Source organism: Pyxicephalus adspersus, chromosome 2, assembly GCF_032062135.1.
Source record: "Pyxicephalus adspersus chromosome 2, UCB_Pads_2.0, whole genome shotgun sequence".
NCBI classification, from domain to species: domain Eukaryota; kingdom Metazoa; phylum Chordata; class Amphibia; order Anura; family Pyxicephalidae; genus Pyxicephalus; species Pyxicephalus adspersus.
Genome location: NC_092859.1, coordinates 127,612,679 through 127,627,656, shown reverse-complemented (window position 1 = coordinate 127,627,656; position 14,978 = coordinate 127,612,679). Strand labels below are relative to the sequence as shown.

At 36.9% G+C, this 14,978-nt stretch overlaps 1 protein-coding gene across 1 annotated transcript in view; it reads left to right on the top strand.

The window, feature by feature from the left end:
* UNC13C (unc-13 homolog C) overlaps positions 1 to 14,978 on the top strand; it is a gene marked incomplete in the record, with an annotated part of 288,759 nt that overhangs the window by 201,757 nt on the left and 72,024 nt on the right. Inside the window, 2 exon segments of the mRNA XM_072402358.1 lie at positions 4,246 to 4,323; positions 14,628 to 14,705. Of these exon segments, the coding sequence (XP_072258459.1) occupies positions 4,246 to 4,323; positions 14,628 to 14,705 (156 nt within the window).

Sequence of the window (14,978 nt, the reverse complement as noted above, 5' to 3'; positions counted from 1 at the left end):
TTTTTTTTTTTTTTGCTCTGGGCCATCTAGTATTGCTGACCTTGTCTATCCCATTATGACCTCAGTGTACCCATCTTACGATAACTATTTTCACCAGGAACACGTGCCATGTCACAAAGCTCAAACCATCTCAAACTAGTTTTTTGAATAATTCAATGAGTTCACTGTACGTAATTGCCATCCAAAGTCACAAGATTTGAATCTAATAGTGACAACTGACAAAACAGACAAATCTGCAGCAACTGAGGCTGTTATGTCTCTATTGACCAAAATCCCTGAGGAATGTTTCTAGCATCTTGGTAAATCTTTGTCACAACGAATTATGATAGTTCTAAAGGAAAAAAGGGGGTCTAGTCTGTTACCATTAATGTGTACCTAATAAAGTACCCAGTGAGTGTATACATAAATTTATGTTAGTACATTAGAATTCCAAAGTCTGTTTATACATTTGAGGTTTTCAGAAGAAAGTAATTACACTTTGATTTTCTATATGTACCTAAATACACCAAATGCATAAAATTGTTATCATACTGTATAATGTTCTGATGTTAAAGTTAAAATCCATACAAAAAGCTCACCACACAGTACAGTCTTGAGCTTATTTCTTTGTCACCTATCAGCATTGTTCTTGTATTGCAGAACACCTGTGTGGCTCCTCGTGCTGCTACAATTTCCCCATCTTTGAGCTGTGCTTTAGACCAGCGGTCCTTTTTGGCCCCAGGGACCGGTTTCACGGAAGGAAATTTCTCTGAGGACCGGGGGGGGGGGATGTGCACAGAGAGAAAAGAGAAGACATACTTTGACATACCATGTCAAATGTGCACACACTATTTCTAATGACAAAATATATTTAGAGCACGACTACATTTTTTTAAAATTAGCTGAATACATTTCAAAAAGTGTTCAAAATCTTACAGTTCATTCTCTATAAGACTACAGGTGCAAGCAGAACAGCTTCAGAATGGGACCCATGCTCTATGCATGGAAACAGTGATCTTTTTGCAAGAGTCTGACACACTCCCTGAACTCAACATCCAGCCAAAACTTGACGCTCCCACTCATCAGCATAGTGGCAGGGGAGGTGATTTTGTGATCAGGCTGTTGAGTCTTTCTATAGAAACAACATTTCATATTTGCTTTAGGCTCAGTAGAGCTATGTGGCCATGATAGCACTGTTACACAGTGAAATAGGGTAGCCAATTTTTACGATTATGTTGCATACTGCACATCAGCACATAAATAAACATGCATGAACTATATTTAGTTTTTTTTTTGCACCTAAATGCAAGGCACTGGCAGTGCTGTACAATGTAGATTAATGCACAACAGGATAATTTGAAAATTTCATTGAATGTTACGCACATTACTCTAATGTAATGCAGTGTGAATGCAACCTTAATGTACCTGAATTTTTTTCAGCTGATATTTGCTTTGATGGACCAGAAAGTTATGCAGTTAAAAAAAATGAACAATTAATGATTTAGTAATTTATATAGAGCCTCATTAATGTATTTGTTTTATTCCTGTATGGGGTTCAGCTTTGAGTTAATTTTCCCTATGGTAGTACCTAATCTGACTCACACTTTTCATAGAACAACCTAAATCTGCCTTAAGAGAGATATGAATGTAATTCCAGTTTCTTTACCATCACCAAGAAATAATGCAGTGTGTACTTTTAGATACTTTAACCACCTGGGCGTTACACTGAGGTCTAGATTTCTGTTCCAAAAGCGTTAGTTTTTCATGAAATTTTTTTTTTTAAATTGTAGACCTGTAACTTACAGAAATATGTCCGAACAAGGGTTCTAGTAGATATCATGAATATAAAAAATGTTTGAAACACACAATCATGTAAAAAAAAAAATACTTTTAATAAAATTAAATAAAAAGACACAAAAATCAGCTTAAACAAGAATACATAAATAAATGAAAAATACTGAAAATACGATAATTCGGTATCCTGTATAGTAATATATTTTTCTAAAACACCTTCCTAGTGTCCATCACATACCTATAGACAAAACCACATAAATATATTTTCTATTATTTTGTATTGGATTGGATGCAGGACTTTGTATTCAAACAAAATGAGAACAAAATTCAAACTCTCATTTTGTATTGGATTGAATACAAACTCCTGTATCCAATCCAATACAAAATGAGAGTTTGAATTTACCAATTACATACTTTGTATTTATTTTGAATTATTTTGTATTGGATTGGATACAGGAGTTTGTATTCAATCCAATACAAAATGTGTTTGAATGACTTTCAGTTTGAATTTCCCGCACACGCGCCGACGTCATCGTACGCGCCGACGTACACGCACGGAGGGAGAAGAAGCCGGCCGGCTTCTTCTTCCCGGAGAGGACACCCGATGCTGGAGGACGACGCTGGAACACGACGATGGATGATCGCAGCGGGACCAGGTAAGTGATCGATAAACCCGAACTTTTCTCACTGTATTTTCATACAGTGAGAAAAGTTCGGGTTTATCGATAATTGTAATTTTTTGAAGCCCGTACCAAGGTCGGGCTTATCGCTCAGGTGGTTAATGCTCTATAAACAGAGTGTTGTTTTTGTCTTTGGAGCAGTGTTAACAATCATGGTTAAAAGCTCCTTTTACTCCCTCCCTTTATTGCCTTTTTAAGTCGTTTGTCCAAATCACACCTACAAGGAAAAATTAAGTTTTAATTTTTTGGAAATGGATACTCCCGTTATATGTGTTCATTTTATAGATTATAAGTAATGCATGGTTTGAGGGAGAATGCCCCGGTTCCCTAATGGAGAATCAATTGCTACCATTGAAACACATAGCTACATAGGTTGAAAAAAGACATAAATCCATCAAGTTTAACCTCTAAGGGAATAAACATTTGCCAGATAAAACCCCTATAGACATAGCTGATCCAGGAGAAGGCAAAAAACCCTGGTTCAATTTACTCCAACAGGGGAAAATATTATTTCCTGATCCTGTAGGGCAATTGGATGCTCCCTGGATCAACAGTCTCTTAAGTCTTTACTTTACAACTTTAATACCCAGTTATATTCTGTGCTTCTAGAAAATAATCCAGCTCTGATACTACTCCCGGAGTCTTTTCAACATTTTCAGAGACCTTACAGTGAAGAATCCCTTTCTTATGCGGAGATTGAACTTCATTTCCTGCAGACACATAGAGTGCCCTCCTATCCGTTGTTATGACTTTAAAGAGGATCTAAACTCAAAATAGATTAAAAAAAAAATACACTTATCTTCAATCCCGCAGGGCAGTCCGATCCCTCTGGGGGTGTCCTGCATCGTGTCCCGTGTTTTCCCAGCATTCGTCCCGGAGCCAGCACCCTGGGCGCCATCTTCTCCTCTTCCTCCGGGTCCTTCATCCTACGTCACCCGACCCAGGCGCAAGATCGGGTGACGTACGATGAAAAAAAAAAATTGCAAATCACATTGCATATGCATGAGATCGGCAAATTTTTATCTTTGCGCAAAAAGGCTCCTTCTGCGCATGCCCGAGCATCCAAAGGAGCACCCAAGAGCCTCCCAGGATGGGTTACGTAGGTATCCCTGGAGGCTTTGCGCTCCCATTTATTCTTGATCGCCTATGCGATCGAGAATTAGGAGGCGGTGCTATACCCTTTTTTTTTTTTTAACAAAAAAGGGTGTTGCACTTAAAAAAACAAACAGAATTTTACTTTACATAAAAGGGTTGTCTACCCTTTATTTAGAGTTTAGGTACGCTTTAAATTGAATATTCGGGAAGAGAGTTTTCTATATGAACCATTTATATAGGGTGATCATATCCCCCCTTATACATCTCTTCTCAAGGGAGAATAGATTCAGTTCTGCTAATCGCTCCTCATAGCTGAGCTCCTCCATTCCAATAGTTTAGTTGCCCTTCTCTGCAATCTCTTCATTTGCAAAATATCCGTTTAGTGAACAGGTGTCTAAAACTGAACTGCAAAATCCAGATGAATCTGGAAAATTCTCCACCTGAGAATGTTTCAGGGAATGCCAGATTCATTTCTAGAATGACCTCTAGGTGTGGTTTACATTAATAGAGAACATTTTCACAGTTAGCCTTTTTATTGTATCATCCAACAAAAATAGCTTACATAATCCTAAATAGGTTCCTATTTGTGCAAATAAAAGTACCGTTACACTGTGAGTTTAGTGGGTAGATTGCAAATAACAGTCCAAATTGTACATTTTGGTTTTTTTTATAGTAATTATGTTTCCTTTCATTTTAGACCATCAACAAAGTGCTTCTTCAATACGCTACAATTATATCCAATGATTTCAGCTCATATTGTGGAAAAGAAAATGTGGTAAGTAATACGCTTGTTTTTCTATTTACAAAACTAAAAAAACCTTTTAATCATGGCTTAGACTCAAATGTACAAGACCCTGGTGACCCTGTCCTTACTGCATATGCTGTGCTTCCTCGGGCAACTTGGTGGTACAGAAAGAACTGGAATGTACTATTATAGCTAACATATTTTACAGATAAACATGCTGATGTATATGTTGGCAGCACACAGAAATCATACTGTGTTGTAACCACTGCCAAGATTAACTGGTATGTACATCTGCAAAAATCTACTCCAACTCCCTGTTCTGACACCTGTCAAAAACAAAGAGAGGGAAACAAGGATACCAATTAAAGAAACCTAAGAAAAGATCTAAACCCTACCCTACTTTATGACTAAAATGTTTTGACTGAAGCAGGCCCAAACGCTTTGGATCATGACCCATGATTAACCTGCTAATACAATATAACCCCACAACAACCTCAATACCATTATTATAAAAATAATAAAACATTTAAAAACTCTGTCTCCCATTTTACTAAAAAGAGTACTGTGGTTACTTTAACCATTTCCAATTTGACTGCAGACTGCAAATAAGGGTTACAGCTGTACAAAATGTTGTGTAACTTCAAGGAAAGTATCATTTTATGTGTTCTGCTCTGTTATTATAAATGCCCAAGCCTGTAGCAATCTTAAAGTGTATCGATTGTAAAAAATGAATACATGGTTATTTTTATATTCTTCTTGCCCCCAGCAAATAGATGGGTTGGGCAAGGGGCTATTATTTCTGACTCCCTTCTGAAAAACCTAGTTAACTATGTGTATATATGATATATATATATATTGTATTAGTGGTGCATGGTGGTACAAGGCAAGTTCAAGCATAGCACTTTTCTCTTAAAGCATGGAAAGAAGTACCGGTATATATAGTGTAGATTTCTACATGCTGATATACTGTGGAAAGGGGGATCTGTAGTGTTTCTGGCCTGATGTTCTCTTTACATTAGTAGAGCTATTGCATTTCATTGTATTGTAAAGGCAAGGTATTTATTCTTTTTGTCAACACTGAAGCCCTGATTCACTGCACTCTCTTAGTATGACCTGCTTTGTAAAATACTCTTCACAGGTGTTGGTTATTTTCTTTGTAAGTCTTGACTTACTGTTCTCTCATGCTGTAAATCAATTTTGTAGTCTTTCTGGAAAATACAATTTTTTGTGCCTAGGAATGCTGACTTGGCTTGCTGGTTTATTTTCTGAAAAGGTGTCAGTTATTCCAGGTGACTGAACCAGTGGCCCAAACCTCCATATTTAGCCTTTCCTTCCTTAATGTTTACTTCATCCCTCTAGCAGTCATGGGGCATCTGTGGCTACTGTTCTGTTCTTGAGTTAGAACAATGGAAAGCAATTAATGAACATGAGCAGCATAATTGATTATTCCATTCTATCAGTAGGTGCAGTCAGGTATTTCACCATTGCAATATATGCAATGGTGAAATACCATTAGGTATTAGGTAGGTATCTCACCTACTTTGTTTTGTCTTTGAGAACAAATGTTTAACTGAAAAATAAAAACTCTAATTATTTAGTTCGATATAGTTAGGCATGGAAGTTTTTTTGTTTGTTTTTAAAGCCTCAACACCAATTGACCTCTTAATCCATGTCAGTCTTTTTATGGTTCCTATAGTGAATGTCAACAACACATCTGCCCTGTAATTGGTGCAGTATCAAGGGATACCTAGGATTGGACTTGGCTGAAGCTATTACCTCCCACATATCAGAGTTCTAAAACAGCATACTAGACTAGAAGCAATTTTGTTACTTTTTATTGTGAATGCAAGCAAGCTCTAAAAAAACAGGTTTCTGAGAATCTTTCAGATTCTGTTGAAGCAAGGGCCATTTCTAATACAAAATCTTCTGAAACTGTGTGCTCATAAAACTGCTTTCAATTTACAGTAAATTTCACTTATTGTTTTAGAGTTTCTATTTAATAAAAAGTCCACAATCAGTGAATAGTTTGCACTCTCCAGGAGACAAAAAAAATTTCCTCCTTAAATCTTTGGGGTTAAGGTAAATCCTTTACTGCACTGTTACCACTGAATTTACCCAATATGTTAATTCATCAGCTTCCAAAGTCATGCTTAGATTTCCTACCCTGTCAGGTCAATTTGCCAGTCTTTGTCTAGGTATACTTTGCATGCACTGTTTGTTGGTCTTATTGTTTCATCCACTTTAGTTTGTAGTCTACAGGAACTTGCCCTTGTCTATTAAAGACAACCTTGTAATCATTAATAATACCAGAGCTGCTGATGGATGATTGCATTGTAATTTTGAAAATCTCATTCATAGAGTACTAAATTGAGTTTAGGAGGTTTAGCACTGAATCAGCCATATGATCTAGTTTACTATATATGTTCATAGGATCTCATGCATAGAACTAATCATTTTTTTTATGTGCACAAATATTCTAATAAAGTTTCTTTGCTAAAGAACTCACACTTTACAATCCTATTGTACTCCTGCTATGTTATGATGTGCCTGAAATTAAAATGGGATTTATTACCATTATTTTGAGATCTGTCTAAGCTCTGTTAGCATTTTAAATGTTCACACAATAAAGAAAGAATCCTGCATGAAGATCCTCACATTTTATCCTTTAAACATGCATCGTGTGTTGGGGTAAGAAAGCAATGTTGCTTAGAAAGGATTTTTGGGGGCAATACCTCAATAGTGGCATATTGCTTTTTCGTAGTCCATTGAGTAGGCTAGAGGTGGGAAGCAGCAAATCTGAATAGTATTTTTACCTTATGACTATGCAACCAAGCAGGGTTTTATAAATTACAGCCATACATAAAATTTAGGTTAGATACACCTGATTATATTGTTTGCTTCAGAATTGCTTCACTTCTCCTCAATATCTATTGGAATGCAGAATCAGCTAAATCAAGTCACCTGCAAGTCAAATGCTGCTCAACCTCCACCTGTAATGAAGTGGAATGATCTTAGAAACATCTCACACATACATCAAAACACACAGCATTTTTCCATTTACACAAAGCCTTATTCCCGTAAATATGTTGACACATTACTGTACACATATGAACATCTTGCATATATTTTAGGTTTAGATTTACATGCATGTATTTCATGTAACTGTACTTAGTCTTTTGTAAAAAATAACTCTTTATTAACATCTAATGGACTACATTAGACAGCATAAAAGAAAATTGAAAAAAAAAATTAAAAAGCATTTTTGTGACTGTTTAAAAAGCACATATTGCAGCATCTCCCGTTTTCTTTAGAACAGCTGCAGGTAAATTGCTCCTTTTCAAAAAACTGTAATGACAGCACTTTAGCCATAGCTTCTATTAAAAGAATATTTTCTTTATTCCGTTTACAATAGGAAAGCTTGCAATCATGAGGGCATGGTTTTACTTAACGATGACAGCATCAGTGTAAAGTATTTTGCAGTAAGGGTGCTCTTAAGGGCAGTGAAATTGCCAGTGTGCTGTCTCATGAATTGCAAAGATGTATGAGTAAGTGCATATTACAACACTTGTCACTTAACCTCCCCCCGGGATTCCTATTTGCTCATTAGTATGATTGATCATGCAGGTCCCCCAGATAGCTAATCTTTATTAAAGCTCCAGAGGGAATTAAACTTGCCATAGTTGTGGAGCAAAATAAAACATGGAGATGGCAGGTCGTCCGGTGTTACTAATACTTAATGCAGACTTTACCCATTTAAACCACTTGACGTTAAGTCCATAGCAGGGTTTGATGGTTCCCTCCCCTCCTAATGCACATGTAGCAGCTCATTAAAATGTACTACATGTAAATATATTCAGCAATTAGTCTCTCCAGCTTTACATATTTGGACAGGTCTTAATCTATATAGATTGTTTAATTGATTCAAAAAACCAACATGTGTGTTTTAGAGAATTTAGCTCTTACAGAAATGCACAGTATGCAAAATGGATTATCCATGATTAATATACATGAAAAAAAAATCATGTCATTCCAAATCCTTTTTATAACCTCAATTAAACCAAACATACCATGGGGTGCTGAGAAGTTCCTGGCTTTGCCTAGAAACAAGGGAGCCAGAGTTATGAAATAACACATTTATTCAACTTATTCCCCCCTGAGTCTGATGCACTTGGTACAGCGTAGTTGCAGCTTTTCTAGACCGTTCAAATAAAAGTCCTTTGGTTGGGCCACAAACCAGCTCTTAGCAGCATTTTTGACGTCAGAAATGTCCTCAAAACGTTGCCCCTTCAGGTGTTTCTTGAGATTCGGGAACAGATAATAGTCCGAAGGGGTCAGGTCAGGTGAGTAGGGGGGATGGTGGACCAATTGGAAACCCAGGGTGTTCAATTTGGCAGCCACAAGGTTGGACTTGTGCGCAGGTACATTGTCTTGTAAAAAAAGGATCCCTTTGGTCAACTTTCCACCGTGTTTCGTCTTAATTACCTCCATCAGTTGAACCAGGAGGTTAGCATAATACTGTCCAGTGATACTAGAGCCCTGAGGTCCTGAACTTCTTTGGCCGTGGGGACCCACTGTGGGGCCATTCCTTTGACTTTTCCTTGGTTTCAGAACCATAGATGTGGAGCCAGGTTTCATCCCCAGTCACTAACCTAACCAAAAAGTCCTGTGCAGCTTCAAAATGGGCCAAAATGGCCTTGGATGCTTCAACTCGTTCATTCTTCTGATCACAGTTCAAACATTTTGGCACTCCCTGCGCTGAGGCTTGCGCATGTCAACATGCTCCCGTGAGATGTCAAGTATCTGGTCTTTTTTGTGGATATTCGCTGGTCCTCAATAATCAGCTCATGGACAGCATTGCAGGTTGCCTGGTCAGTTGAGGTTGGGGGGCGCCCACTGCGGGGCGCATCTTCAACAGTGAAATGCCCAGTCTTGAAACGAGATATCTAGGTTTTGACAGTGCTGTAGGAAGGACACTTCTCCCCCAGTGTTTGTGACATCTTAGTATGAATGTCCTTTGCTGACTTTTCCTGGAGAAACAAAAACTTCATGATGGCCAGTAACTCCAGTGACTTGAAACTTGCTTGTACCTCTGCCATCATAGCTTCTCACTAAAAGAAAAAACAGTTTTAGGAATCGTAAAGGCCTGATATTTGCGCAGTTACATACTAAAATATTAGGCTGTAATGCTCCCACACTCATTTTTCTCTTTGTCTGGAAGGGGGCAAAGCCAGGAACTCCTATGCACCCCCTTGTACTCTAATCTTGGGAAAACAATGGTTGTTGCAATGTATTTCAACGAATGTAATCGACAAGCATGCCTTTAACATTACTTACTAAAGCTAAACTCCAGCCTCACCTTTATCTTTATACAGCTGTAAATAGTCATCGCCTGTTGTGAAAATGATAAGTGTTATTTTCCTGCAAACTGCAAACCCTACACAAGATTTAGAAACTAAAGCCAGAATCTTGTGCCTACCTAGACTAAAAGGATAATCCAACTGACCCCTCTTCAATTGCACTGCCCCGGCTGTCCTTTTTTAGCTATTTCCTAAATGCCTTGTCAGTCTTGGGTTGACTGTGTTGACTGCATGCAAATGTCTGCCAAAGAAGTCCTATGTGTTGATACAGTGTGTGAGAAGCAGTGCTGTGAGCTGATAATGGGTTGCCTGTTCAGTGTAAAGTACATCATGTCGGGAGAATATTAGAATCATGTAAGGCTTAGTGATAATCAGGGTGACTTTGCTGAGCAGGGGTAGTGTTAGAAAGAACATCCCTGAGACTAACAAAGACTTTTGATCTATCGGGCTCCTAAGAATTAATCTTTTGCATCCCCAGTAATGACTTCACAGGGGCTTACAAGGGGGATTATACAGTAGAGGATCAAGGTAACTAAAAAAAATTATATAAATTGACACTACACCTTAAAGCTGCGTACCAGAGTTCATCTTTCGTACGAAATGGGAAGGAAGATAGGAGCCAGAAGTATTAGACACCTGATTAAAAGTTATAACCTTCATTTACTGTTGTGACCTGTAATTAATGAAAGTTTAATTTCTAATTATAGAAGAGACAGACATTGACAAAGTGAATTGTTTCCCTGTCTGTGGAATGTTTAAATGCATTTACAAATTGAGTAATAGTTTTTCTTCTATATACTGTAGACAATGATTTTAAAAATGTATTTGGTTTTACTAAATGAAGCACTAAACCAGAAATGGACACATTTTAGTGAATCAGAACAAGGCTTAAAAGGCTTTCCTTGCAAATGCTTCACATGTTTTTGAAAAGCAAGTGCATTTGTTTTCAAATTGCAAACACATTTTGTTTTGAACATCTATTCGAACATGAATGATTGTGTTTGAATGGCAAACACAGCATTTTGACAAGACAAGGCTGTGTTCAGTTTGCTTTGCCTGTATGTAGTTCAAACACATCCTATACATCCAAAGACACAAGGCCCTATGCAAGCAAGTCAATCATAGCTTCTAAGGGCACATATAGACTACTCAATAAAAGTCAAAAGGATTTTGATGACCTGCAAATCAAGTGCATTTCAAACTCCTGTCAAATGCAGGGAAATGCAGTGGACGCATAGCCTAAAAAAGTGTTCTTCTGGATTGTTGCCGTCTCTATAAATGCTATAGTAATGCTGATATTCCAGATAGTAAAAATGTTTTTACTGTTAGCCCTTAAAACAGACATTTAGAAAATTTGCGAATGAGAAAGTCTTTTTTCTGTAACGTTTTCATCGAAGCATATTTTTTATTTGTGCTAAGGTGAGACAGAGGTAAAGTTTATATGAAAACTCAACTATTTGATTTTCTACAAAAAATAAAAAGTGTGTAGTTTGTAAATTCATAGGAGATATTCACATCACATCCTGCAACAAGTGACAAATTGGTAGACTTTAAAAAGTTTTCTGATCTTTGTACCCAAGTCAACAATTTTTTGGGAGTGATTAGTAGGCACTTTTTAAACACAATAAACGTATTTGTTAGTCACCTTAATGTGTTTTTGGAAGTGCATGAGGAACCTTCATTTTCAGATTATGTACTTTTTTGGCTATAATTGTTCATTTTTCTTGATGGCCAGGTATTTTTGTTTCTAGATGTGCAGCAGGAAAGATATATAAAAAAGTAAGAACTGTTAAAAAGTCTCTTCAAATTTGAATGATTAAAGGAAACAATTTTTTGATACTGAAAAATGATTATATGTGTGTATATTTTCTTTTTCTGTTCCTATGAATTAAAGTGTAGTATTTATTGCCTTCTGGGTATGAGGAAGAGGACATGTTTTTTTTCCTGTAATCTAGTATTTATTCAGCTGAACTACAGAAAAACAGCTACAGATGATTGGAAAAACACAAGGCAGCTGTTTTGCCTAAGAAATTAGGAAATTTTACCATATGGCCCATTTACCCTGGTTGGTACACTGACTTCTCGATACTACCGTTAGGCAACATAGCTTGGTCAACTGCATCCAGTCTCTGATTGGACAGAAAAGAAGCATATACTTGACCCAGGTTCTGGCCCTTTTTCTATCTCATTGTCTATCACTCTAAATGCTGCTGTATATGGAAATTCCAGGAGGCTAACATCAAGTAAAATTTAGAGTGGTTGCATACAAACACATTAAATTACCTTTTCAAATCACATAACTTAATTTCCTGGTGTTTTTAACCTCTGTCTGGAGTTAAGTTTGCAAATCAAGATATGTTTGCATGCTTCAGATTATTAGTGGTATGACGTGTGACAGTAAATCCCTGCTTCAGTTTACATATTCCAGAGTCAGCAGAGTGATCATATGGTGCAGTAGACTGATCATTAGCATATGCTTTATGAACAATGCCTTGCTCCAATGAGACTAATAATTATAGAATCTTACAAAAGCAGGCATATACCATACTCAATTAAATATCCTGTAACTGCAATTTAATCTGTTCTCATATCATACCAGATGCCATGGTGTTTAATTTATTGCTTGAAGTTATTCCTTGAACTATAACACACATACTGGCTTTTCACCTGAATCCAGTAGCAATATCAAATTGATTTTACCGAAAATAAATGTTCTTTGTCATAGATCCTCACAGGAACAGGGGATCTTTGCCCTTATCTGTTAAACCACTTTGCATTCCTCTGCAGCCAGTAGCAGCTCTGCCCAAGAATCCCATGTACTAGTTATGTTCTGGTTTGGATCATGTGACTCCCTGAAGGCTGCCCCTTTACCCCAGAGGGCCATATTATTCTGCAGACGTACTCAGTCTGCTGGAGGAAGTGTGAACATCACTTGAGCCCATTTGTCACATAACCTCCCCTGTTAAAGAAAGTAACTGGCAACAGGATGTTACCTGCATAAGAAGTTCTTATGGGCTTTGCTTCCAGGTTCTGGTCTGCATTTCCTGATCCTGATTCTGACTTATTAGTATACCGACTCTGACTCTATACTAGACTACTCTTGATTACCGCCTGCCTTGACCATGGCTTGTCTGATTACTCTTTTGCTTTTTACTCCTGTACAAAGCATTGGTCCTATTCAGTCAGCAGTTACTAGCCCTGTGTGTGGTTGGCGCAACCTGGGCACCGCCTTCTAAAGTCCATCACCCCTTATGGGGTTTGATTGGTGTCTTAGACACACACAAAAATGTTTGATAAACATATTCAAGCCTAATCATTCCTATTTTAGATATGACTATATATAAACACATGGGACTTCTTATTTTTTTTGCATTAAAGTGGCTCTCCGCACAAGTGAATGGTGGAATATTTAAATTTTGCATGAAAATGAGCAACTGGCTACACCATATCAAGGACTAAGGCCATATGGATACTCACTAAACCATGCAAAGTCATATAAAGTAGGAATTACACCCTACAGGGGCTTACTGGGTGATTTCCTGGAATCATCTGCCCCAGCCAATGGCAGATCCTGTTCATAACATCCACTGCTTGTATTACAATAGTAAGCATTAGCCAATTGACATGTAGGGTATCATTTGTAGAAAAACTTTCACAACAGCATCCGCTTCTTACACCTTTTTTAATTTTATTTTTAATAGGTAGGTTGATGACTGCAAGTCACAGGTCGTGAAGCAAGAAAAAAACAACCTAAACCATAACATTTACACCATAATGCCTCACAGTTGATATGAGGTTCTTCTCCTGAAATGCTATTTTCAGGAGGAGCCAAAGATGTTCTTTTTCATTGTTGTAGAAGGCCTGCTTTTTCTCTATTTGTTGAATGTAAAATTGAACTCATGATTTAAAATTATTTTTGAACAGCAAATGCTTCTACCTGGAACATTTTTAATGCAGATTTAATTAGAGCAATCTCTTTCTGAATGTACAGCGCATGCATGCACTTTGACACAATGGTTTTAAAAGTTATCATTCATTTCTCTGATAAAATTTTCGAGTTCTTGGAGACTCATTTAGTTCATGGGCTTCATTTGCTGGGTTGGGCACTTTTAAATGGTTGTTTGAAATCTGTGTTATTTGTAGAATATTTTTCTTTCATAGGAATGATTTATTTCAAATATTTCAGTGATAATAATTTTTATTTTTAAAAATAGCTATCCACAATTAAGGACATCCAGAGTTTTCATTCTGTGGCCTTAGAGAGCTCTTCTGATCTTGGCATGATGACATCCCACACATCTAAAGAAACACAAATAGAACACAAGACATTATACTCCTAAGGAGGTTCTTATCTTTGACATCTAATATGAAAAACCTGATTCTATTTTAAGGTTCAAAGTAAAGATAAAAGAAAGGATGTACTTAGGTGTTTCCATTTGAAAACTCTGCATAGTTATTTATAAAAGAGAATGAGAGTGTACCACATCCATATGTTCAGTTGTATCACCTTTACCTGTGGGCATTGGGTGATCCACCAAACCTGGAATGGAGTTCCTAAAAATATTTTTCTATTAGTTGTCAAATGTTTTTAATTCAGAAGCAGACCCATTACAGGTCTACTGGATCACCCAAGGGCTCCCATGATAGTCTTGAAGAACTTTATTAAATCAGGCTCAATATATACAAATGAATAGGACATTACCATGTCACCATAATGAGAATTTAAATATGGCCAATAATAACCCTATCTTACCCTACTAGTGTTTTTGTCTAGAAAAATCTCCCCAACAAACAGTATTAAGTTATTTTGTCTCAAGCTGAATTTAAACAATGAAAAAAAGGACATGGGGTATTTTGACATTTTTAAAAGCTAAAAAGTAATTGACATTACACAATATAAATTATGGATAGATTTATTTAATGCATTTTTGATGAGCAAGAAATGTAGTCATGTCACTAATGTCTTTTGTTTTTTAGTCCTGTATTCTGATGAACAACATTCAACAACTAAGAGTGCAACTGGAAAAGATGTTTGAGAATATGGGTGGGAAAGAGGTAAGATCCAGAATATTTATTTTATGTGTTTCGCCAGGATACATTTAAAGATCATTAGCAGTATGCCTATTTAATATTTCATTTGCATCAGTATTTAATCTTAGAAAACAGTGGTATTAAGCCTTATTGCAATAAGTTAGGCAAAAACCCAAATCACTAATTTCATAGCAGTTTGTGCAGTGAATGCTAATGATCTGTAAAATAAAGAGAGATAATATTCTGTGTTTTGTGTTGTAATCACCAGTCCACCATCTCCAGCTATATATAGCTGTA